This window comes from Pelodiscus sinensis, chromosome 11 (genome assembly GCF_052426305.1).
Source record: "Pelodiscus sinensis isolate ZL-2025 chromosome 11, ASM5242630v1, whole genome shotgun sequence".
Classification (NCBI taxonomy): Eukaryota; Metazoa; Chordata; order Testudines; family Trionychidae; genus Pelodiscus; species Pelodiscus sinensis.
In genome coordinates this window covers 33,338,018-33,364,987 of record NC_143062.1, presented here as the reverse complement: position 1 = coordinate 33,364,987, position 26,970 = coordinate 33,338,018, and the positions used below count along the sequence as shown (strand labels likewise).

General features: G+C 41.5%; 1 protein-coding gene across 3 annotated transcripts; it reads right to left on the bottom strand.

The window, feature by feature from the left end:
* Positions 1 to 1,258: 1,258 nt before the first annotated feature.
* On the bottom strand, positions 1,259 to 26,970 carry LOC102455420 (protein SSUH2 homolog). 3 transcript variants are annotated; one of them, XM_075938712.2, is made up of 14 exons: positions 26,380 to 26,966; positions 25,408 to 25,435; positions 22,475 to 22,533; positions 19,773 to 19,877; positions 19,431 to 19,512; positions 14,574 to 14,703; positions 13,055 to 13,115; positions 10,962 to 11,086; positions 9,237 to 9,299; positions 7,827 to 7,912; positions 6,643 to 6,735; positions 5,988 to 6,093; positions 5,009 to 5,116; positions 1,260 to 2,123 (listed from the first exon to the last, which is right to left on the bottom strand). In XM_075938712.2, exons 4-14 carry the CDS (start codon positions 19,825 to 19,827, stop codon positions 1,983 to 1,985), a joined length of 1,050 nt encoding a protein of 349 aa, XP_075794827.2. In that variant the 5' UTR covers positions 19,828 to 19,877; positions 22,475 to 22,533; positions 25,408 to 25,435; positions 26,380 to 26,966; the 3' UTR covers positions 1,260 to 1,982. The 3 variants fall into 3 exon arrangements, with proteins under 3 accessions (XP_006132925.4, XP_075794827.2, XP_025045356.3); XM_006132863.5 differs by lacking the exon at positions 25,408 to 25,435 and having other exon boundaries at positions 1,259 to 2,123; positions 26,380 to 26,970; XM_025189571.3 differs by lacking the exons at positions 22,475 to 22,533; positions 25,408 to 25,435; positions 26,380 to 26,966 and adding an exon at positions 21,683 to 22,466.

The following is a 26,970-nucleotide window of genomic DNA, read 5'->3' as shown; positions in this document are numbered from 1 at the left end:
CCATGCTGCCCTGAGTTCACCTACAGGCACAGACCCTTGCAGCTCCCATTGGCTGAGATTCCAGCCCAATGGACGCTGCAGGGGCGGAGCCTGCAAGTGAAGGCAGTGCGGAGATGGCACTTCCACTTGCGCATACAGTGATGCAACTCCCATCCAGCAGTGGGGATGGCAACGCATGCAGCCCCGTCCCTCCCACCCCTACCAAGCAGGGCCGGATAATGCACTGGGATTTTAGAGCTTGCAGCCTAATCACTGGGCGAAAGGGGCCTCACAAAAATATCTGGATGTTTGGCAGCCCAGGGATCTTTCTGGAGGGTCCCCCCTTAACCCAGCACTGCAGAATCTAAATCTTTTTTAATCTGGCCATGATGCTGCTGTAGGGCTTGATTCTGATGTCACTTCCCAAAAGGTGCTGCCGTTCCAGGGACTAAAGTTCTTGCGAGACAGGTAGGCCAATGATAGCAATGCAGGCAGTGACAACAGTGCATTGCAGTGTGATGTAACTGTGAGTTGCACCTCCTCAAGAGATAGCCAGCAGCCTGCTGGGAACACCATTCCTGTACTCATTGGCTGTTGGAGGTCACATCTAATATACAATATGCAGGCCAGAGAGAAAGGTGTGATCATAACCAGTCTGTGAAATGCTTGAAGAGAGTGCTGCCATTCCACCATTCATTCACAACAGCTCTGGTGTCAGGGAGCCAACATCCTCGACCTAGGTAGCTCATCTCCAGTGTTTATTTTATGAATAGTCTATTGCATGCTTGGTGCTATCCAATACACAGAGCAGTTCATGTTCCTGGTTGCAAGGAGCTCCCACATCTGACAGAGCTAAAAATATGAGATGAGTTGCTATCAGATGAGCGAGAGGAGTAACTCCTCCCAATTAAAGTAGATTGGTGGCTATTGTGTGGCTCACTTGTGACAGGGGAGACAAAAACCCACATTCCTCTTGCATAGGTTACACAAGGACATGTGCTAACATCACTACCTAACCCGCTCCTAACCAATCTCATCCCCCACTTTCTTGTGAACACACACCTGTTCCCCTGACTCTGAGAGCTGTTACAGAATAATAGGCTGCGTCTAGATTGGCATGATTTTCCGGAAATGCTTTTAATGGAAAAGTTTTCCGTTAAAAGCATTTTCGGAACAGAGCGTCTAGATTGGCACGGATGCTTTTCCACAAAAGCATGGACGCTTTTCCGCAAAAAAGCCCCGATCACCATTTTCGCGATCAGGGCTTTTTTGCGGAAAACAAATCTGAGCTGTCTACACTGGCCCTTTTGCGCAAAAGCTTTGTTCAAAAGGGACTTTTGCCTGAATGGGAGCAGAATAGTATTTCCGCAAGAAGCACTGATTTCTTACAGTAGGAAGTCAGTACTTTTGCGGAAATTCAAGTGGCCAGTGTAGACAGCTGGCAAGTTTTTCCAGAAAAGCGGCTGATTTTCCAGAAAAACTGGCCAGTCTAGACACAGCCATAGTGTATTTGGAAAATTACATGCCTTCATTTTAAACCCTGTAAGAAAGTTACCTGAAGCTGTTTATATTTCCATCCTTTAGACTATGCATTTCACGCAGAGGAACTTAAAGGAGACATTTAGCAAGCCAAATGTATCAATGCAAAACTATGGAGAAGAAAACCAAAAGCTCCAATTCAAATCTCCATCATACAATATACTAGCACTGTCTCACTCTTCATTGTCACAATGCATTCATCTTTATAAACACAGAGCCATTAAAGAAGTGTTCTGCTGTTTAATTGAAACACTGTAATCTCCTGCATAAATTGCAATTGCACCGAGACACACCCATCACTGTCCGTGATAATGCTGTGGGTGAAGAGCTTTAAATCTGATGTCCAGTGAAAGCTGGAAAGGAAGGAGTTGCTCCATCTGTTAAGGAGAATAAATAATTCCAGATCTGCTCTGCTGCCTGATGGGCTGTTTCTTTCTTAGCAGAACTTAGGACTTATCTGTGAATCACATGACTGAACAACAGCACTTTCCTGGGTAGTCCTCTGTATACACTTTATTTTCCTTTCCAAAGACATAGAAGGAATAGATTTTTCCTCTCCAGTCATAGTCCACCTTGGTGAGTGGAATCAGCTCGATAGTTTGTTTCTGGAAAAGACAAAGGAAATATATGGCTATATCTGACAATAACCCTAAAAGCTGAGTTTGGGAGTCACTTCACAGTAAAATGCTACTCATCCTGAGCAAGTGGATCACAACCTGACTCATTAGTTTTAAGGAGCCGGATCCAAAACCAATAGATCTCAGGACTGGCCCACTGCTAGTCCCAGGATCAGTGAGGCCTGTTCTCCACTAGGGCCTTAGCCCGAAATAACCCTTCCCCCAACATCGAATTTGTAAGTGGTGCGTCCACACTACCAAGCCCATTATTCCGGAGTATCATAGAATCATAGAATAATAGGACTGGAAGGGACCTCAAGAGGTCATCGAGTCCAGCCCCCCGCCCTCAAGGCAGGACCAAGCTCCGTCTACACCATCCCTGACAGATGTCTATCTAACCTGTTCTTAAATATCTCCAGAGGGGGAGATTCCACCACCTCCCTTGGCAATTTATTCCAATATTTGAGTAAGGGGTCATGGAATTCAAACTCTGTATTCCTGCTTTTTATAAGGAATAATGCTATTCCTGAGCTTGTAAGTATGAAATAACATTAGTGTGGATGCTCCTATGCCACTAATTTGAACTGATTGGCCATTAGGACGACTACTGCAGCTCCTCAGAGTGCTTCCTGGGGCTCTGAGTCTGTGGTAGTGTGTCCGCATTAATGGATCCTGCCTCGGATTAATTTGATGATTCCCGTAATGAGGGAAAGTGAAGTTCAAATTTGTAAAATCTGGTGCCCAAAAGTAAAATTTAGTAAATTTGAAATAATCTCCTAGGCTATGTCTACACTACATGGTTATTGCGCAAAAACATCTGTGGAGCGTCCATACCTCAAATGAGCTCTTGGGCAGTTGAATGGCAGAACAGAGGGCTTTTGCCGGTGTAGGTAAACCTCCTTTTCTGAGGCATAACTGCTTTTAGCGCTACAGCTATTGCACAATTCTGTGAATGGCCATCAGAGCTTTCTTGCGCAAGAGCGTCCATGCAGTGTGGATTCTCTCTTGCGCAAAAGCACATCGCTTTTGCGATGCGTTTTGAGGTGTGGACATGCTCTTGCGCATGAAGTTTTCGTGCAAAAACTCTTGTGCAAAAGGCTTCTTGTCCAAGAAGCATGTAGTGTAGATGTAGCCCTAGTGCATACATGGCTTGGTTGAGAAACATTGGTATACCTATCTGTGCATGGTGTTTCACACATCTCAGAATTCCTACAGCAATGATGAATTGTTGGCATGGTTTCAATTCCTTTCCCATGTATCCTTTGTCCATAATGTATTTATACCTTGGTTGCACACCATGGATATGTCTACACAGCAGTGTTATTTCAGAATTACTGACGTTATTCTGAAATAATACAGTGCATGTCCACACAGCAAGCCATTATTTTGAAATAATGGCGAGCTGGAGGACTTCTTACTCCAACTCCCGTAACCTCATTTCACGAGGAGAAAGGGAAGTCAAAGAAAGAGTATTCTTCCTTTGACTTCCTGCTGTGTAGACTGCGCCAAAAGCTGAATTAAGTTATTTTGACTTCAGCTGTGCAACTGACATGGCTCAAGTTGCATAGCTTAATTCAACTTTTGCCCTGCTGTGTAGACATGCCCCATGTTATTTAAAGAGAGTGGATGTCACTGGATAGACTTATACCATTTAAATTACTCCATCCCCAAGTGGCTGTGAGGCAAGCTTTTCAAACTTACTGGATCTTCTTTTATAAAAAAAAATATTGGGGACTGAATACACTTACATTGATTTTACATGAGTGGATGTTCACTGATTTTTATAGATTTACTCCCAGTGAAAGTCAGATGAGATTGTGCAACAGAGATTTGGCAAACATATGACAAGATGCAACCTCTCTGGCAGAGGATAGGTCTACACTACAGAGGTTTTTTTCATAAAAATGGCCATTTTTCTGAAAAAAACTACATTTACGTCCACACTGAAATTGCGTTCTTTCGGAAAAAAAAAAGATTGAAAGAACAGAGGGGTTTTTCCAACATTGGTAAACCTCTTTCTATGAGGAAGAAACCTTTTTCCGAAAGAGCCCTTTCGGAAAAAGGCATGTGTGGACAGGGAAGAGGGAGTTCTTGTGAAAGAAGAGGAAAGAGGAAAAAGCACAGGTGCCCTGGTGGCCATTCCATCCATAGTAATCACACCTTAAATTAGAGACAGTGTCCATTCAGTGTGGATGCTATTTTTTGAAAAAGAAGATCACTTTTGTGATGCACTTTGGCAGAGTGGACACTCTTTCAGAAGAAGTTTTTTCAGAAGATCTCTTCCGGAAAAGCTTCTTCCGAAAGAAGCCTGAAGTCTAGATGAAGCCAGACCGTAAGGTACAAGCAACTTGGGCTCACAAAGATACTGCAGGGAGGTGCTGCAAAAAGGCTGCTGTGCCTACAGGAACAGAACGGGAGAGAGGCAGGTTGAATGTTGGTCTACACAGCGAAGTTAGGGAGTAAGAGTAAGGGATAGCTCAAAATAGTGTTTTATTTCAGAATTTGGTACTGTGTAGACAGCGCCAAATGACAAAATAAGCTATTTCGAAATAACTTATTTCGAGTTTCGGGTGCTGCGTAGATGCACCCTTAATGTGGTCCTGTCAGTCTAAGTTAAGATTCCTTAAACTGGGAGGAATATTCTGCATGTTGATGTTTTTGGGAAGGCTTTTGTTTGTTGTGATGATAACACACAGTTCTTCTTGAGTAAAGGGCACTGACTGGATGACCTTGTGTGATTTTTATTGGGTTGTTTCACAGTTTGCAACTGCAAATTACATATGCTGGAGATTAGCCATCCACAGATAATATTCTCCCCCAGTTGCCCTTTATTGGGGTAATAAGCTCACATCTGTTTGGTGCATCTCACCCACCTGTCTCAATATACGACTACTGGAGGCAAACTGCATTTGGTGTTGCGCAATGCATGATTTTGAACCCTGATCGATGGCTGGCTCAGGGAAATTCACTATAGGATACACCTGTGAAAATAAAGACAGAATTATGAAGGGCATACACAAATACCCTCCAAAATGCAATATTATCATTTTATGGGTAATTGGTAAAAAAAACTTTAGTTCCTTGGGTATATTTTCATTTTAGCCCACTGCAGATGCATGTACAATGTCTGTGCCCTCCTAAGCATGTGTTTGACTGGCACTTGGCAAAATGGGAGAGCTCCAAGGGATAAATCCGTTTTAAACTCATTTTAAATACAGCTGCCCAGATCCTGAACTATGCTGCAACACCAACATCCCCAGCACAGAGCAGACTTGCAGCTAAGTCAGCACAGCGGGATGATTGTAGGATAATGAAATTCTTAGATGGCACAAAGCCATCATCCTGACTCCTGGACATCTCCCTGTAGCTGTCGAAGGGCGCACCAATTACCTTTCTGGGAAATTCCTCTCTCCATCTCGTGCTGTAACAAAAAATGCTCCCAAGCTGCAAAGTTCCTCTATGGATGCCAACTTTTCCCAAATTCCAAGTAGTTCACATCCAGTGCTCTGGTTCCATCCTGTCTCTCTTATAATGCCCATCCTCAAGGATTGATAGCTATCACTAATATATCAATTTATTATAAAATGTTGCCCATAATGATATGGCGATAGCTGTTAACCACTCTATTGTACAATCATTGGAAAATTGCTGTCACATTTTTACTAATGTGCAGTGAAATCCTCCTACAGAAATTATACATTTAGCATAAAATATACAGCCATTCATTTTATATATTTGTCCCTTTAAAATGACGTGGTGCATAGAGAGCTAGTTCAGAAACATGACAGTGTGCTCTCCACTTTCAGTGGACCCAAGATAAAATAATTTTAACACAATCGTGTCATTATTTACCACTTGATTTTCATCACTAAATATTTCCTTCCCAGTGACTTCCTGCAGGTGATAAATAGGAAACCCAGAATTCTTGTCAACAACATATTCAGCAATGCTGTTCTTCCTGTTGGAAAATGAGGAAGGGGAGATTAGTTTCTATTTCTCGCCCTTAAAATGTTAGCATTGGTATCATTTGTTTTATACAATGCAACCTCCTACTGTGCAACACATTTCACAAGCCCTGGGCCAAAATCATGCCTTTGGATACACACAAGATTATGGTGGAAAAGCCACAGTTGGCCTTGAGGGGCAACTTTTGTGCCATACTCTTATCTCCCCCCCAGATCAACATGGAAAATATCATCATGGATCATATCAACATGGAAAATGCTGTCACTATGACTAGGCATAAAGATCTCACATTTGAACCATAAACCTTAATATGTTGGGCCACATTGCAGGTAGGTGTCAATCAGCATGGCTCCATTGAAGTCAGTACTCCTAGCCATGGCATAGCATTTAACAGGAGTGACCTCAGCAGATCAATCCTCATTTACACCAGTTGAGGATCTGGCTCAGCGTTATAGCTCAGTAACTGCAGCATGCTTGAGAATGGCCAATAATTGTAGATACCCCAACTGTAGAAACTTGTGTTCAATTGATTTCAACTTACCAAGTGATTGTAAGTTCAGAATGATACAGCAAGAGGCCTTTTCCATAGCACCGGATGCATTTCCTCCACCCACAACCATGACAATTTGAGCAACTACAGGAGAAATACAACATTTATGCACTCTCTTTACACACACAAATGCCTGCCCTAGATGAAGTAAGGTCATGATTCCTGACTCTTTATATCACTCTCGTTTTCTTCCAGAAAAATGGATAGGAGCAGTCTGCTGCCTGATTTCAGTGGGTTCGTTAGTCAGACATCGCCAGTCAGCATGTGTGTATTTTCACCAGACACCAAGGAGAGGGAAGAATTGTTGTCTGACTTGTCTATTTAAACTATAAACTCTTCATGCCAAGTACCCTCTCTTACTCTGCATTTGTGCAGTGTGAGAGAGGCACAGTGGGTCTTCAGACCTTACTTGGGTCCTTTGGGTGCTAAAATGATCTAATAAATTAATACCAACATGCATAAAGTAGGTGTAGAGTATCATTTTATACACATTTTGTAGTTGTTTTCAACTAGTTTAAATGATTCAAGGTGGTTAAAGACCAGGCCCACTGTTTCTCTGTGTCTAAGGCCAAGTCTACACAGGTGGAGAAAATCAATGCAAGATATGCAACTCCAGCTACATGAATTGCATAGCTGGAGTCTACATACTTTACATCATTTTTCTGGGATGGTCACACAGGGGTGTTTATTAGGAGAAACACTCCCATCGACTTCCCTTATTCCTCATAACTGCAAGGAGAACTGGTGCCAATAGGGGTGCCCTCACCGTTTGATTTAGCGAGTCTTTACTAGACCCACTAAATCGAACCCTGGAAGATTGATCGCCAGAGCATCCATCCTCCAGTAAATTGAGACGTGGCCTTAGCCTCTCCAGCATAAAACAAGGTTAATAATGCCCACAGTACCTCATAAGAGTATGGTGAGGCTTAGTAAATGTTTGCAAAGTGCTTTGTAAGCTTTGAATATAAGGTACCAATGTTCGTTATAAATGGAAAGAGTCCTATTGACTCCAATGGGCACTGAATTAGATCTGTTCTTATTCATCTGGCATCATTTCACCTACATCCATTTTCAAATAGCATGGAGGAAATGATGGTCTACTAAAGAGATATTTGGTAAACTAAACCCGTGAAAGAAATACTAATTGCCATCTGGTGTTTTAGCTTGTTTCTTACCGTCTCTTTCCTGAACCTGAGCAAAACAAACAACTCTGATTGGATGCGTCTTGCCAGCCAGTCCCACTACAAGCCGTACACCTTCTCTACATTTAAAAAATAAAGAAAAACATATTTTTGCTCTGAAAAGAATGTGAGCATTTCACTTTTCATTTTGTCAGATCCACTTTCTCAACAACAAAAGTACATACAAGTATATGGAACTCAGAACAGTGACACCTCAGTGGACCTATTTCACTCTGTGCACAGAAGGGTGAATTAGTAATGCAAAAAATGAGGAGTAACGTTAGTTCGAACCAAGGGGTTTGATTCGAACTAACGCGTCCCGGAGCGGACTTCCTGGTTCAAATCAGCTGTTGAGCGGAATAACGCAGGGCAAGATTATACTAATGAAACGCGGGATATTTAAATCCCTGCTTCATTAGCAATTTTGGTCGGCTACATTTGCATCCCTAGCTCGAACTAGGGAGCCAATGTAGACATACCCTTCTTTTTATTAACTGCTATCAAAATCTTAGCATCAAAGTACTGTACAGGCTTAAGGGCATCTTCTAATATCATCTTGTTCTCCTCTCTAGTCATTCACCAACTAAGATATTTGCATTTCTGTTTCCTCCATTTATTATATCTAGGCAGACAATACACAATGCAACTAGTATAAAAAGCCACTCTTGGCAGTTAAACGTCTGTCTTAAAACCTTCCCAAATGCTCTGGTTACAAATCTGCTCTAACTTGATTAGGATGTCATTTCTGTTAAGCCTCCCGATTTCTGTCATTTTCTTCAGTTTTCAAACAGGTTGCACTGTAGTTAGATTAAATCACTCCTTTATTAATGGAAACCCTTAGAGTCATAGAAAGGTCAAGCTCATTTGTCAATATAAATTGGGATCAAGTTTTTATCAAATAACAAAGGACCATGGTCAACTCCCACTGAAAGAAAGATTCACAGTGATGTGAACAGTCTTTGGATCAATTCCATAGCCTTCAATTCTTTAGTTGTTACACAACTATTTACATCTCCTTCCTGACTTTTCCATTTCTGTGAGAGATTTGTCAAAGACTGGGAACAGCTGTCCCTTTTTTAAAAGCTCAAGACATATGGTCCGTCAATACTTATTAAAGTCCTAACTTTATCTGTTCCAACAATCTGGAAGACAGAATGTGAATTGAATGTCCAACAGACCTATAGGTGGGACCAGTTCCTACTAGACTATTGTTCTCAGATGACTTGATGTTATTTGCTTGTCAAGACCTCAGAAAGAGAGAACTTTGAGCCAAGTGTTTTTATATACTTTTCAGGGTATTTTTTAAAAAGAAATTGAAGTGTTTTCCTCCTTCCTTATAGAATTTTACTGCATAGGAAATAGTGACTCATGAAGGAGAATTTCTATAGTTTCACTATAACATACCTTTCCACATCCATTACACGAGTGGCACCGATTTTTACCACGGCCTTGACAACTAGGACAATCCTGAAAGCAAAAAAAAAGGGGGGGGAGGGGGCAGTACGTCACAGAGTGGTTGTTTGAAAGAGAAATATTGTAGCTTGTGGCTTTTTGAGTCCATAGGTGGTTATTTTTTAATCCCCAAAAAGTCATAAATCTCACCTAAACCTCACCCCGTCTCTGTATTAGGTACCTCTTTAGGTAAGGGGAGTCTTGCTTGAAACCCAGTAGCAAAAAAAACAAAAAAACAAAAAACCCACCCCAGACAAGGATTCCATCATGAAATTAAATGATCATATTACAGAAAGCATAAGATGACCATCATCCCTACATTGAAATACAGGCTCAAAGATCTTCTGTCCCCTTGTTAGCGGGAACATCAGGAAGCAGGACATATATTTTTATGCCTAATTTACAGAGTTCACACACAAAACCAGTTGGGTTGGCTTTTCTGTCTGGTTTCGTTTGTTTTACTCCAGAAATAGTCTTGCTTTGTTTTGTTGGGTGGATACAAATCCTTTTGCATGGCAGACTGCCCACATGAAATGCACACTTCAGACTATCTGGAGCAGTAAAAACAACTCCTTGCCAAAAACAAAAGCTAATCCTTTATCTGAAGCTATTAAAAATAATCTATCATTATTTAAAGCAACAAAAACAATGCTACCTGCCAGAAAAACCTGGGTTTTCTTTTATCCTAAATCAGGCCATGAAGAAGCAATAAATATAATTACAGAATCACAGAATCATAGAACTAAAAGAAACCTCAAGAAGTCAAGGCCAGTCCCCTGAACTCATGACAGAACCAAGCATCATTAAGATCATCCCTGACAGGTGTCTGTCTAATCTGCTCTTAAAAATATCCAGTGATGGAGATTCCACAACCCCCCTAGGCAACTTGTTCCAGTGGTTACCCACCGTGACAGGAAGTTTTTCCTAATGCCCAACCTAAACCTCCCTTGCTGCAATTTAAGCCCATTGCTTCTTGTCCTATCATCAGACATTAAGAAGAATAATTTTTCTCCCTCTTCCCTATAATAACATTTAGGTATTTGAAAGCTATGTCATGTCCCCTCTCAGCCAGAACAGCTATTATAAAACATAACGGTGTCAGAATAGGCATAAGTGCTAGATATATAACCAAAACCATAGAACTGGAATATGGTGACACAGTGCTTTTAAAATCAGAGTATAATCAAGCTTTCTGTATTTGGGATACCAGTATGCCCTGGGGCCAAGATGCTGCTCAACTAAACTAATGGGAGTTCTGCCATTGATTTCAATTAGCATAGGCACCAGCCCTTAAAGAAGAGCAGACTGAGTTACATGCTGCTGGACTTAGGGTTAGAAATATTTTCTGTCAGCATAGGTATTAAGGCACAAAAGTGGAACTGAACCTGGGCTCAGTCTTGGCTCTGCCACTGATTTCTTGTGGGATCTTAGGCAAATTGCTTGACCTCTTTTTGTGTCTCAGCTGCCCATCCGTACAATGGGATAATGTTATTTCCCTTCTCCCATTTTCTGTTGGTCTTGCCTTGTTAGCTTATCAGTTCTTTGGGGACAGGACAGGCACTTAATTTGTGTATGTACAATACCCAGCAGAATGAATAGGGGCCTGATTTCAAATGGGACACTCCTGTCACACAATTCATGATCCTTTACAAGTGTGGATGGCTGTGGGGTTTTTACCTGTACTGAATATGTGTGAGGCACTGGAATGTGCATTTCACAATCCATAAACAGAGGTGGTGCATCCACTGCTAGTGCCCAGGGGGCAGGTGCTGGTGCAACATCAGAAGAGTCCACAAATCCACCTGGAGCAAAGGACTAAAGATGAGTCAGAAAAGACAGTTGTGCATTTTGGAGGATTACAGGTTTATATGGAATGGACCAAAACGTCACCAGGCACCTCCTCTCACACGTGCGTTAGGTGCCAGGTTGACAGCAATGGAGGAAGCTGAGGGAAGATGTATAGCCACAAAACCAATGCCACTGAAATAGTGGCAGGTCAAATCTTATCCATTACAGCCCCAGGGATCCTTCCTAAGGGTGAGAAGTGGCAAGCAGTACCAACTGCTCTCATGGTTCCTCTGATGATAGCCTGGTTACTGGGCTGAGAGCCACCAACTCCAGAAAGACTATGGAATCCCTCCACTAGGAAGGACATTAGTCCATGCCAATCTGTGCTAGATTCATGCCCAAAATACCCCAGAGTCACTGCACCCCAGAGAGAAGCACAGGAAGAGTTGTGCCTTAGGAGACACGAACCCGCCCTCACATCTCCAGTGCTCAGAAGGAACATGGAGGCTGTGCTTTCTGTAAACACGTGGCTGCCAGTGACCTGTTTTCGAAGGCTGGGGCGGTGCCTTGCTTTGTCCCGTTTGGAATCCTTTTTCTGCAATTGTCTCTTGCCCTTTCATGGCGAGCTCCTTGAATTTTCCCCTTCTGAGCCAGACCTTACAGAGGCCAATCTGTTTTATTTAGATGAGAAAATAACCCCCATAAATCTAATGTGGGTAACCATATGCAGTCATATAACCTTAGTACATTCATTTCTCTTCTCTTTCCCTTTGGAAACTGCACCCAAACCCCTCTTTAGATTGCCCCCCCCCTCTTTTGTCTGAAAAGGCAGGAAGATGTTACAATCCATTTTACTGTGAGGTCAAAATAAACTCCTTGAACTACTGAGGAAGTTAATTGTATATCAGGAACTATGATGCCTGTGAGCAACTTCTGTGAGCAAATCTGCATCTGTTCGTGGAAACTGAAACATAGGAACATGCTGTTTCCTGAACTGGACTTTTCTTTTTTGAATTATAAAAGACAATTGCAGGAGATGATGAGAGAGGATTTAAATGAATCTATTGCCCCAGCTTAAATTTAGCTTGTGTTTATGACCCCAGGGCCTGATCCATAACACACTGAAGTCAATGTAAATACACCTGGTTATATACTTGTCTTTGGACCAGGCACAGAGGCAAACCAGATTAGAAAAATGAAAAATGTTGATAACCACATACAATGGACTGCCTGGAAGTTAGCTTTCACTTAGCTAGCACCCTTCAAATATTCACTTTCCACTTCCAATTTTCCTTCATTTTTCTCCAACTCGCTTTTTTCCACTCTTGTCTCCCTTCATTTCTTCTCTTACCTCTCTCTCTTGCCCACTTTTTCTCCCTTCTGTACTTTTCCTTCGCCTATCTTACCACTGGCATGTTTATCTGTTCTTCCTTCCCCATTGCCTACCCCTTTCCTTGTCTCTTATAAACCATTACATGAGGATAAATATTTTCGAATGGTTTTTAAATCAGGGAGAACAGGATGAAGGTGGGGATTAGACTACAATGCCAGAATGGGACTGCCAGTGAGCTACTGCAAGAGCACCTATCCAAAAGTCTCAGGTTGTTTCACTGTCCACAATCCAAAGAGTAAACAAATGTCACAAAAGGTGACAGGCAAAGAAAGTTTGAAATATAAATTACAATTGTTAAACCTTTCAGTCGCCACCAAAGTGGGCTGGATTTGAACTAACCTCCTGAACAGGTGAAAGGCTTCATTATCAAATCAGGCCCTTGGAGATCTCAATTTGGATTCCAAATTTGTGGCATTCCGAATCAGTCACCATTTTTCAAAATATTGCCCATTGCGGTTCTGCTGGTCTGCGAGCAGTCAAAGAGCACGTGGTCATGCGTTAAGTCCATCAGTCCACTCAGAGTCACTCCCTGCCACAGTGCATTCGATATTGTTCACTCTCTGCTAGGTAAGAGGGCTGATTTGCTTACCATCATAAGGCTCGCTGATCGGGAATGTTTCTCTGGCTTCAGTGAAGGTTTGCAGACGATACTGGTAATTAAGACCAAACAGCAGTCACCTTTCAATGTAAAGCTGCTTCTCATTTTCAGCTAGGGGACGATGCAATCTTGGGCTTAATTCTGCGCCCATTACAACTAATGGCACAACCTCTACTGGGGAGCAGAATTGAGTCCTGTGTTAGGGTAGTAAAAGCTGTCCTGATTTTAAGAGCAAGAGCTAGACAGAGCAATAAAATAGGGGAAATGATAAATGATTGTATTGCGGGGTAATAGCATGGAGAGTGCCGTATCTGGCTGAGGCATAAGCAGTGTTGACATCACAAAGACATGCTAGCAAAAGGGCAGGTGGGGTAGAGCTGTGCTACAATACTAAAAGTGAAGAGTTTGAAATTTGGGGAAGATGCACATTGGGAGTCACTGCACTAGCATAAGTCACTTCCATGGCTGCTGACAGTCCCTGGGCAAGGTGGGGGGCCACAGCTCTGGGCCCACCAGTGGGGACAGGGTCCTGGGGAGAAGGGGAGAGACTAGAGGTTAGATTCCTCCAGACAGTCCTTCAGTGCTTCCTGGCTCACACTGCCCAGGGCTCTGGAAATGACTTAAAGGCAACAATTAAATTGCTGGGCCCCAGAGCGCTGCTACTTTTACCTACCCATCAGCAGCCCTAGTCATCTCAGTACAGATTAAACCTCTCAAGTACAGCCCTCTTAAGTCTTGACCGGTGCCAAACCAGAGAATTTACTGCACTATGGGAGATCAGTATTGTCAGCAGCATCACCAACACTTCTACTGCTTACTGGGCTCTTAGAAGACATTTGGGGTAAATTAGAGCTAAATAACAGCACAGAACACTGAGAACCAGGACTGGGGGCTGTAAACAAACTTCATGGGATGGTAGGAAACTTGGCCACACCCAGGCAAATGAACATCCAGTTATCTAAAATCATGCCAGACCACAGATGTTGCCGGACCAGAGAGATTCAACCTATATTGGGCTTTGTCTTGTTCTGGCTGATGCCTAACCACAATACAGTGGGTAAAACTCACACTTCTCAGTCCACAATGGCAGAGTCTATGATATCAAGAACTTCTCTGAACAATTTTAAATGTAGGGAAAAATTATCTGCTATGGGATATACTTCAAATTCTCTCTCTCTCTCTCTCTCACACACACACACATACACACGCAGATGCGCATACATGCCCAGAGTCTCCATAGTATGACCAGAGAAAGGACCACATTTTGGAGCAAAGAAAAATGTAACAGGCCTATCTTACCTGCAAATGGCTAAGGGAGAGGGAGGAGGGATTATGAAATGGAACCATTTTTAATATGATAACATGAAAAAAGTAAAATTTTTGACCATTTCAGATTTAGTTGAGAATATTTTGCCCACTGTTACTTATGTCTGAAAGCACAGACCTATTCGCTAAACCAGCCATGATATTCTAAATTTGGTCAGCTCTTTGCAATACTACATATACTCACTCTGAATGTGTTGAGCGGAGTCAAGTTCTGGATCACCATACGCTTTGCAGGGGCAATTCTGTAGCAGCACTTATGGGCTGTGTATTGTACCAAGGCTTCTCTGGCTATGTGCTCAGATATAGACAGAATGCTGGAAAAGGAAAGAAAAAGAAATGTTTGGGTCCAAACTGGACAATTCACTTCATGTCTTGAGATTGAAAATGTAAACCCATCAGCCACCATTTTCTTAAGTGGAATGCAATAGGGCATGTTCCGCCTTTCAGTGCCCTGCTCAAGATGTATTCAAAAATGTTTGATTTCTGAGGGTGCCGAGCCCCTCTGAAAAATTAAGCTGCTCAAAATATCTTATTGAGCACCCTAAGTTTGGGGTGCTCTAATTCACCAGTTACTTTTGAAAATCGTGGCCATCGTTCAGGCCCGCCAAAGGGGTAGTTGCCCCAGGGCCTGGCGATTCAAACGGGCCCATGGCCTGCAGCAGCAGCCGGAGCCCTGGCCTCCTTGAATTGCTGTTGGAGTGACACACGGAATGTTCCAGGCAGCACTAAGAACTGGCTAGGGAATGGAGAGGGCAGCGTAGCGTGCTTCCAGTGGTGCTGAGATCTGGCTGTTCCAAGCCCAGCCCCTTCTGCCCACGGCACTACCCCTTCTAGGAGTACTGAGCTGTCCTCCCCACCCCAGACATTGCCCACGGGCCTGGTAAGTCTGTTAACACCCCTGCCATCACTGTAGATTACAGTTGTTTGTGAAGTCTGGACTAATTTGACATCCACTGGGGAGGAGCCGGTGGTCGTGGTACATGTAGGTACCAATGACGTAGGGAAGGGTAGGAGAGATGTCCTGGAGGCCAAATTTAGGTTGGTAGGAAAAAGACTGAAATCCAGGACTTCTATGGTGGCATTCTCGGAAATGCTTCCAGTTCCAAGCACAGGGCCAGGTAGGCAGGCAGAGCTTCAGCGTCTCAATGCATGGATGAGACGATGGTGTAGGGAAGAGGGGTTTGGCTTTATTAGGAACTGGGGACACTTTTGGGAGAGGGGGAGCCTATACAGGAAGGATGGGATCCACCTAAACCAGGGTGGAACCAGACTGCTGGCACTAAACATTAAAAAGGCCATAGAGCAGTTTTTAAACTAAGAGATGGGGGAAAGCCGATTGGTGCGGAGATGCACATAAATCAGATGGAGAATTCTCTTAGAGGAGAATCCATTGATAGAGATTCTCTAAGCTGTAGTCAGAAAGAGAAAAGGGGAGAGGACAAACCATGGGCCAGAGCAGACAAACAACCGCATATAAAGGAATCCAATGCATCAGGGAAGGGCAGACAAATAAGCAGTGGCAAATTTTAAAAGTGCTTCTACACAAATGCTAGGAGTCTGACTAATAAGATAGGTGAACTAGAGTACCTCGTATTAAAGGAGGAGATTGGCATAATAGGCATCACTGAAACCTGGTGGAATGAGGAAAATCTGTGGGACACAATCATACCGGGATATAAAATATATTGGAAGGATAGAGCAGGCCGGGTGGGTGGCAGAGTGGCACTGTATGTGAAAGATAATGTAGAATCAAATGAAATAAAAATATTTAATGAATCAACATGTTCAATAGAATCACTATGGATAGCAGTTCCATGCTCCAATAATAAGAAATTAGCAGTAGGGATATATTACTGACCACCTGACCAGGACAGCGATACTGACATTGAAATGCTGAGGGAGATTAGAGAGGCTACCAAAATAAAGAACTCTATAATAATGGGGGATTTTAATTATCCCCATATTGACTGGATACATGTCACCTCAGGAAGAGAAGCAGAGATAAAATTTCTCAATGGCTTAAATGACTGCTTCTTGGAGCAGCTGGTACAGGAACCCACAAGGGGAGAGGAAATTCTCGATTTAGTCCTGAGTGGAGTGCAGGATCAGGTCCAGGAGATAACTGTTACAGGACCGCTTGGGAATAGTGACCATAATATAATAACATTTAACATTCCTGTGGTGGGAAAAACACCTCAGCAGTCTAGCACTCTGGCATTTAATTTCAAAAAGGGGAATTACACAAAAATGAGGAGGTTAGTTAAATGGAAATTAAAAGGCACAATGACTAGAGCCAAATCTCTGCAAGCTTCATGGAAACTTTTTAAAGACACCATAATGGAGGCCCAACTTAAATGTATACCCCAAATTAAAAAACATAGCAAGAGACCTAAAAAAGAGTCACCGTGGCTTAACCACCATGTAAAAGAAGCAGTGAGGGACAAAAAGGCATCTTTTAAGAAATGGAAGTCCAATCCTAGTGCGATAAATAGAAAGGAATATAAACACTGTCAAATCAAGTGTAAAAATGTAATAAGAAAAGCAAAAAAAGATTTTGAGGAACAGCTAGCCAAAAACTCAAAAAGAAATAACAACATGTTTTTTAAGTACATTAGAAGCAGGAAGCCTGTTAAAAAACCTGTGGGTCCCCTAGACGATCGAGATATAAAAGGAGCAATCAAGGACAATAAAGCCATTGTGGATTAACTAAATGATTTCTTTGCTTCAGTCTTCACAGCTGACGACGTTAGGGAGATTCCCAAATCTGCACCGTCCTTTGTGGGTGATGAATCTGAGGAACTGTCCCGGATTGAAGTGTCATTAGAGGAGGTTTTGGAACAAATAGAAAAACTTAATGTTAACAAATCTCCGAGATCGGATGGCATTCATCCAAGGGTTCTAAAAGAACTCAAATGGGAAATTGCTGAGCTATTATCTGTGGTTTGTATCCTATCCTTTAAATCGGCTTCCGTACCTAATGACTGGAAGGCAGCCAACGTGACACCAATATTTTAAAAGGGCTCTAGAGGCGATCCTGGCAATTACAGACCAGTAAGTCTAACTTCAGTACCTGACAAATTAGTCGAAACAATAGTAAAGAATAAAATTGTGAGGCATGTAGAAGAACATAATTTGTTGGACAAAAGTCAGCATGGTTTCTGTAAAGAGAAATCATGTCTTACTAATTTATTAGAGTTCTTTGAAGGGGTTAACAAACATGCAGACAAGGGGGATCCAGTAGATATAGTATACTTAGATTTTCAGAAAGCCTTTGACAAGGTCCCTCACCAAAAGCTCTTGTGTAAATTACATGGCCATGGGATAAGAGGGACGGTCCTTTCTTGGATTGAGAACTGGTTAAAAGACAGGAAACAAAGGGTAGGAATAAATGGTAAATTTTCAGAATGGAGAGGGATAACTAGTGGTGTACCCCAAGGGTCAGTCCTGGGACCAATCCTTTTCAACTTATTCATAAATGATCTGGAGAAAGGGGTAAGCAGTGAGGTGGAAAAGTTTATGGATGATACCAAACTGTTTAGGATAGTCAAGACAGAAGCAGACTGTGAGGGACTCCAAAAAGATCTCACCAAACTGAGTGATTGGGCAACAAAATGGCAACTGAAATTTAATGTGGATAAGTGTAAAGTAATGCACATCGGGAAAAATAACCCCAACTATACGTACAGTATGATGGGGGCTAATTTGGCTATGACAAATCAGGAAAGAGATCTTGGAGTTATCGTGGATAGCTCTCTGAAAACTTCCACACATTGTGCAGCGGTGGTCAAAAAGGCAAATAGGATGCTAGGAAGTATTAAGAAAGGGATAGAAAATAAGACACAGAATATCTTACTGCCCCTGTATAAAACTATGGTACGCCCACATCTTGAATACTGTGTACAGATGTGGTTTCCTCACCTCAAAAAAGATATTTTGGCCTTGGAATGGGTTCAGAAAAGGGCAACGAAAATGATTAGAGGTTTGGAACGGGTCCCATATGAAGAGAGGTTAAAGCGACTGGGACTTCTCAGTTTAGAAAAGAGGAGACTGAGGGGGGATATGACAGAGGTATATAAAATCATGAGTGGTGTGAAGAGAGCAGATAAAGAAAAGTTATTTATTAGTTCCCATAATGGAAGAAGTAGAGGACACCAAATGAAATTAATGGGTAGCAGGTTTAAAACTAATAAAAGAAAGTTCTTCTTCACACAGCATGTAGTCAACCTGTGGAACTCCTTGCCAGAGGAGGCTGTGAAGGCTAGGACTATAACAGAGTTTAAAGAGAAGCTAGATAATTTCATGGAGGTTAGGTCCATAAAAGGCTATTAGCCAGGGGATAGAAATGGTGTCCCTGGTCTCTGTTTGTCAGAGGCTGGAGAAGGATGGCAGAAGACAAATCGCTTGATCATTGTCTTTAGTCCACCCTCTCTGGGGCACCTGGTGCTGGCCACTGTCGGCAGACAGGATACTGGGTTAGATGGACCTTTGGTCTGACCCAGTATGGCCGTTTTTATGTTCTTATGTTCTTTATGTTGATATTTCTGATGGCAAATATGATCTTTATTTTAAAAGTACGCCGCAAACCAAATATCTTCAGTAAAGGTTTGTATCAAATCCCTCCATCCAAAAACTCCTGAGCACTGGGGCTGTAAAAAAATTCAGAGCTGATCTGTCTCAGAGCCAAATTCTCAAATGTTCAGAGTCAGTATTTGAATTCAGTGAGCACAGAGAGTTTGAGCTGTTACTCTGATGCAAGGTTTGGATCCAGGATGCTGGTTCAGTGTCAGCTTTTTCCTCTATGCTCTTTTTCATTTTCTTTTCCAAGGTGAGGTGAAAATGCCTCGTTCTGGTTTAGAAGAGGCTTCTCTTCCTAATGCTGCCATTTTAAAGCAATGTACTTTAGGCTGTAGGAAAAGACAGGCAAAGGGCAATTCTACTAGCCACTAGTCAAAGGTTTTTAAGGGGATACGCTCCCATAGACTTCAATGGTATTAGTATCAGATCCAAACTCAGAACAGCAATCAATAGCCAAGCAACCTACTTCAAGTCTGCGTGAGGTGGAATGGAATCATTGTGCTCTCCGTGGAAACGCTCATTAGCCGGGGGAGATAAACCTTTGTTTCCTACAGAGAAATAACAGCAAAAAGAGTTACTTGCATTTAGTAACTTGCATTGCCACCATCCAGTTTATTTCCTGGCTTCACGGTCATCTTATCCTCCTGTGTCTTTTATGAGCCTTTTTTACTGTATATCTCTTTAGGGCCTAGCACACTAAAAGCCTGTTTTTTTATTACACTAACACTATCTGCAACAGGTGGTTATTCAAAAGAGACACATTGCCCTGGACAAAAACCCTAATGTACATGTGGGAGATTGTACCAACCACGATCTCCTGCCTCTTCCACTTCATCTTCAGGGGCCCTGTCCATCAGCTCCATGGGGGGTAAAGAGGGTCCTTCATGGGGCAAGGAGTGAGGAGCAGAGGCATCTGCAACACATGAGTTTAAGAGAAATGAATTCTGGTAGGGATCTAAAAGCATATGCACTAGTTCATGAAAGTGCTTTTTAAGGAAACGACCATTAACAAACATCAAGAGAAGAAAAGACAGGAAGCAATGAAGGGAAACTTTCAGCAGAATTCTAAGAAATATACTGTATTGATTAGACCTGGATAGGAAGTGATCTCTTCACAACCATGGCGTGATATTTGAAAATCAATATACAGCACTTTCCCATTCAGTTTGTCCTATTACTTTGGTACTTGTGGCTCACCAAGAATCACGTATTTCCACAAAACAGTCCATCTCTGAATCAGCTGCCATTCCAGAATTAAATCCCAACCATGGATTCCATGAACTGTGATACCAATGTGAATTGTCTAAGCAATGACATATATGCAGATAGCTGTGGTACTGTATTATGATGATGATGAAGAAGATGTGGGTTTACGGGCAGTCTCAAAACTCCTGAATTTTAGGTTAATAGCGATGAGACATATTGTAAAAATAGGTTTGGACTTTTAATTATAAGATCTCCCCTTTCTGGACCATATCCATATACTTCAAGTATTCCCTTCCAGTCAGTCTATGAAGTGTTAGATAGTAGCCACAGGTATGAATGTCCATTCTGGCAGTATCGACGACTCAAGTGTGGGAATCTCAAAGCAGTGAATTGGGTCAAGCAAAATGAAGCAAGAGGCACTGCTGGAGTTGTTTAGCTATCTAATCTCTCTTTCTAGTAGCCATGGGAGAAAGGCAATGATCTTTCTTAGGAATCCACTCTGGCAGATCTGTCCAGCCAAAAGTGCTTAACAATCCAGAGAGTGTATAAAGGCAATTGATAAACTAACCTATTTTAGTAGCAAACAAACTGGTTCATTGCATTCAGTAAATTGACTCAGAGAAAAGTGCGAAGAGAATAAAAAACAATCACTGTTAAATTGTTTCAGAAACATCTCTGCCAAGTTTCGGAGTACAAGAAGTTTGTTCTTCGAGCTCAGGAGGGAGTGGCAATGAGCAACACAGAATGCCATGGGCCTCTTCCTCCTCTAATGGGAGCTTTAGTGTTACTGCAGGTCAGAAATACATGGCAATATTTTTCTCATTAATATGCAGGTAATGTGCTGTATATTCTAACATTTATAGGAAGCATTTAGTTTGTACAGTATCTGCGCACATGCCAGGCATATTACTGGTTTTGTTAACCCTTTACTATTGGTCAGCTTTAAGCTACATGGTTAGCCACAATACTAGAAAAGAAAAGGCCATTTTGTCTTTAAGGAACATAACTGTGAACATCCAGATTTCATTTTTTGTAACATGGTATTTTTCCAGGTGCCCTGGGGAAAACCCCTTAACTCCTTTATGCCTCCATGTCATTAGTAAAAGCGAACAGAGTGGTGTTTACCTGCCCTCATCCACATTTGTAAGACCATCACAAAATCACCACACTATGCACAGTTGAGCAGCGTCTGATCAAGATAATTTTCAGGGCCAGACTAGAAGGAATACTGCAGGATAAGAACATAGGTACACTGGCAAAACTGTAGTTTCAGACATCTTCCTTGTAACATGACTGCCTCAGTCTGGTGCTATTGCTCCTTTCAGAAGCATTCAATTTACTCCCAAACTAAGGTAAGACAACTAAGGGCCACATTTAAACTGATTATACCCCCATAAAACCTTCCTGCAGTCACTGGAGTTCTGCAGTGTGTAATTCAGTGCAGAATTTGGCCCTGAATAAATAACCAAAATAAGAGAATGGTGCACATAAATTTTTGCTTGTCTCACTTACCTGATGTGCTGCTTATGTGACAGTGGTCTCTGTCTTGCATCCTCTGCTGTACAGTGAAGACTCCTACCCTATTTTGAGTTGTTTGACCATGGTCACACAGATAGTATAGCTAGCTCTGTTGTTTCTGTTGTTAGCATAAGTGGATCTGTGTGTTGCTGTTGCAAAACTGATTTTCATGTTGCCAAAGAATGGGTAAATATTTGAATATGACTCCACCTTCTTTGAAAGTGCAGTTCATGCACGGTAAAGGCCAAGGGACTTTTTAGAGGGGGAATGTCAGTGTGAGCTGCTATTGTGAAAATCATTGTGCCCGAGGAAAAGAAAAGCATGTACAGTCACATGCTTTATGCTTCTCAGAGGAGAACCTCAAATCTTCCTTCAGGTACACAGCATTTATCATTCAGGGAAGACTCAAAGCCCTAAGTATTTGCACCATGCTAGTGTCTTCATGTAGCGTGCACTTGGATTATTCTTTTCTGAAATACCTGGTGTCATGAAGAAGGCTTCCCAAGACAAACACAAAAATCAAAACATGGTCTATTTTAATTGTTACAGGTATTAATAAGTCAGTTATGTGAAGCCTTGTGTGGGGTTTTTTTTTTATTGAAATCAGCAGAGTGGGACAATGGCCTTTTATTTTTTCTTCCTCATATTTTAGATAGTCTAAAAAACAAAACTAAGGATTGTGGGTTGTTTAGCTCCTGGCCAATCTTGCTTGAAAACAACCCACTCAGTAGTTTAGATCTTATCTCAGACAGACAACTGCTGATTTACAAGTACCATTGTCCATACCTTGGGCGACAGAGGGAGAAAGGAGACGTTCACTTCCATAATTCACATGGCTTTCATTTCTGCTTGGAACAATGCAAACAAAGAATATAATTAAACAAGCCCACCGCTAGGAGAAAGAGATAATGATTCATTCTGACATAGGATTAGTGGTAATTATTACCCTCTCGCCCTGAGCAATGGCCCCACCAGAACTACGGTTGAGGCAATTTAGGAGAAACTCATCCTGCCATTGCCTGTGCTGTGCTTGTAGGGTGTAGCTTTGGGCTATGAGAATGGGGCAAATTAAAATTCCCTGTAAGAACATAAGAATAGCCATACTGGGTCAGACCAATGGTCCATCCAGCCCAGCTTCCTGTCTGTCGACAGTGGCCAATACCAGATGCCCCAAAGGGAGAGAACATAACAGGTAATCCTCACGTGATCCCTCCTGTCACCTACCTCCAGAAAAACAGAGACTATGGACACCATTTCTACCCATCCTGGCTAATAGCCATTGATGGACCTAACCTCCATGAATCTATCTAGCCCTTTTTTGAACCCTGTTAAAGTCCTAGTCTTCACTACATTCTGTGGCAAGGAGTTCTTTGATTATGAAGAGTCAATAGCATTTTTAAGCCAATGTGAATGTGTGTTTGCACCACTTTTGCAAATACCTCAGTGACTTAGAGTAGTGGTGGGCTGAAATGGTCATGAAAACAGAGGATTTTTTTTCTTAACATAAGAAAAAACACCAGTGTCACCTCCTTTGAATGTTTAACTACAGCTCCCATTGCAAGTTCCTGCCTCATGCTGAAATCTTTTTCTCCTGTTACCAGTCATCAGATGCTAGTTCTATTTTCAGGCCCTTAATCAATGGAATTTCCATACTCATTTATCTGGTTGAACAAGATGCTGTACAATGAGCGTATGGCTAGAGTACACTTTTCACCTTACACCTACCTATCCCTGGCATGCTCCCCATGCAGTTGGGCAGTAGGACACAATGACAAAGATGACTCTACACTGACAGCACAAACCAGACAGTCCCCATTCCATTGTAATCCCCAGTTGCCTCATAGATCACTTTTACACTCTCCTTGCCCTGGCAAAGTGGTATAGAGACTATACTGTGGCCAAAAGTCTACCCTAACATGAATGAAAAATACGTGTGGCAATCAGGTCTTCAACCTGCATTTTAGCCCCTTTATAATTGGTCTGCTTTGTCCAGATACAAAAAGAGACAGATTTCCACCCTATTTGTGGGGCTTAAGCCCCTCCTCCCTGTATGTTGTGCAGATATGAGAACATGATTCCTAAATAAAAATGGTTCTCTGATATTTTCTTTGGTGTCCTGGTGCTCTCTTGGGCTGAATCTTTTGTAGCACTAGAGGACAACTATCTAAGTCTCCGCTTTGCATAGTTGAATTAGGAAAGTTTTCTAAAACAGAGAATGAGGGATAGGAGGATGTTGTGAATGTTGTATGTGAAGACCAGGTCAAAACAAGCTGCTAGCATTTGATGGATGAAAAATGAGTGATGGGGACATGGATAGCAAAGGAGGATTTTAATGAGCTATGGGCATTTCCCCAGCAATTCAATCTAGAACTCAAGTGACAGACGTCAATTTGATGGATGATGACTGGTGTTTAGTAAAGATGATTTTGGTGTCTCAGTGCAGTTCCAAGGAGGTTAGGTGTCCACATCACAAAGTCATCACAATCAATGTGCTCACTAGCGAAGGTGCCTGAATGGTAATGAAGAATGAACAATTTCCATATACCTAGAGGTTGTTCCTCTAGGACAGGACTTAGGGGCACAAGGTGGACATTTGCAGTGCCAGTGTTTGAAACTGTATCCGATCAGATGATAAATAAATGACTTTAGTGCCATCAGTCTAGAATTTCAAATCTGGATGAGACACAAAATATAGAGGTAGGTCATGAATTTTTCATTGTTTCAAATATCCAAAGTTTTGGTTTGGCTATACTTCAGCCAAGAACCTTCAAACTGTATTGAGCTACAATTCAAAAGGCAAAATGTACAGAGAAGGGCAGGGTACCCTAACGCAACCTTTCAAATATACTGAGCTTTTCAGATTTCCTGTTTTAATGTGAACTGCCCACTCTACCACTGATGAGCTGATATTTTTAAATTTTGATTCCAAGGGAATAGAAACCTTTATCACTAATCATCTATTTTTCCCTTTACTGTTTGTATTTAATGATGCAAGAATAATACACTGCATTAAACATATATTTGAATCTATGCTATAAATTACAGAGAAATTTTGCTTCATGCTTGAAGTGGAACATTACAGACACCTTGTAAACCAAAATCTGTAATGTTATCATGAATAGCTTAGCCTTAATAATTCTTCTTTACTTCATTTATTAAGCATTTCTCTAACAATCTAACACCCAGGGAAATAACACATCTTAAAATACCATAAAAATACTGATTTGATCATATCTGAGGTTTTTTTTTAATAGACATTAGATAATTTGCTCTTGGTATGTCTTCAGAATCATGCCAGACTTCTGATTTTAAAAAGGAAATCCAAATAAGGTTAAAAATAAAAGGAGGAAGATTCCAAATTGGGCTGTAAAGGTAATACCATTGCTATGACTAACAGACCTAGCAGGCCAAATTTTTATCTTACTTATATCCGTTTCGTCTCTGAGTCACAGCCCAGAAGCCAGCGGCGTTAGATAGAACTGTGTGTTTTTAAACGAATGATGTGTGAATCTTAGAATGTTTATCCAAATCTCTGAAAATGCCATGCAGGAATTTTCTTAGCATTTCTGGTACTTCCTGCTCCCAGCTGAACGAGAAACACGGCAAAAATAGCTTCTCATCACATCACAGGCAGAAGGATGTAATGCAGAGGGCTGTAGGGAAGGGGCGAGTTTAAGCTAATTGGGAAAATTAGTTAACTGAAATTTAATTTCAATTACCTGGAAAAGAACTGACACACAATTTAACCTGTAATGAAAACAGACCCTCCAAAAAGTACATCATAATCAAGGTTAACACTTGCAATGTTAGCCTATATTATCAACTGGTGTAAATCAACATAGAATTGGAGATTAGTAGCTTTAAATAAGTGAAGAACTGTTCCACTGTGCTTCAAAGAATAAATATACACCTCCTGTTACTACTACTACTACTACTGGAAGTTAAACATCCTAGCTAACATCCCAAACACCATTAAAAAGATGGAAGGGGAACAAACATAGCCCTACTTTAAGAAGGATTAAAAGGTACTCTGTTGTCTAGTTTCAAGCAGCGTTGTGCCAAAATAATTAGAAGTGTTCACATTATGCTTTTGAAGGAAAAATGCTACGTCAGTCTATAATAAACACTGTAGTAACATCAAACCAGGGAAGATATTTTCTGGAAATATGGCTATTTACTTTAGCTGAAAACACTGTATTTTCCCTTAAGCTTAGAAAAAGTTTCCATCAGGCCTCACTTAGAAATGATTTTATTTATCCTGAGCAGCAAAAACTAAGAGTTTATGATGGAAACACACTGTAACTGAGAGTCATGTATATAGCATAGGATGAATTATGTAACAGAAAAGGCAACATCCAGAATACTGATATTCATTAGAACTTCTCAGTGTTGGGTGAAAATCTCCCTCTGACTTAGCAATAGCATAAACCAAAAGGAAATTGTTTCATTTTATAAACATTGCAATTAACTTTTAAAGCCCAACTGAGACATTGTTACAAATTCTCCCCCAATTTTTACTTCTATTTGGATTTTTAAAAACTCATTTCATAGCTCTCTTAATCAGCAGCCATCCTCTCTCTGCATTACTGTATTGAAATCACATGCACTGACTGTATGATTCCATTATTATTCCCACTGCAGAATGTTTGTGTCTTTCCTCCCAAAAATTAATTCACATTTCTTGAGCTCACCCGATCAGCAGCTCTTGCTCCATTGTTGTCGAAAGTCACAAACTGCTGTTTGCTCAAGAAATGACACTTCCTGTGCTAGTGTTTAGCTCCCAAAAGGCCTCGCAGTTGGAGGAAGTTGCAGTGTCTGTACTAAATCTACAAGTACAGGATCACACAAACCCCAACAGGATTTCAACATGCTGCCCTACTGAGTTTGTAATCAGCAAAGGCCAGTTCTATTTAAAAAGTTGCCCATTAAGGGTAGGTCTTCACAGCAGGGCTAAAGTTGGAATAAGCTTTGCAACTTCAGCTACATCAATTGCATAGCTTAAATCGAAACAGCTTAATTTAGCTTTTGGTCCTGTCTACACAGCAGGAAATTGAAGGAAATACACTCTTCCTTCCACTTCCCTTACTCCTCATGAAATGAGAGTTACAGGAGTCGGAATAAGAAGTCCTCCAGCATGACATTATTTTGAAATAAAGGCTTATAGTGTAGACATGCACTATGTTATTTCGGAATAACGCGTTATTCTGAAATAATGCTGCTGTGTAGATGTACCCTACGGGCTCACAGTAAAGGCCCACCACGGATTTCAACAAGACAGGATA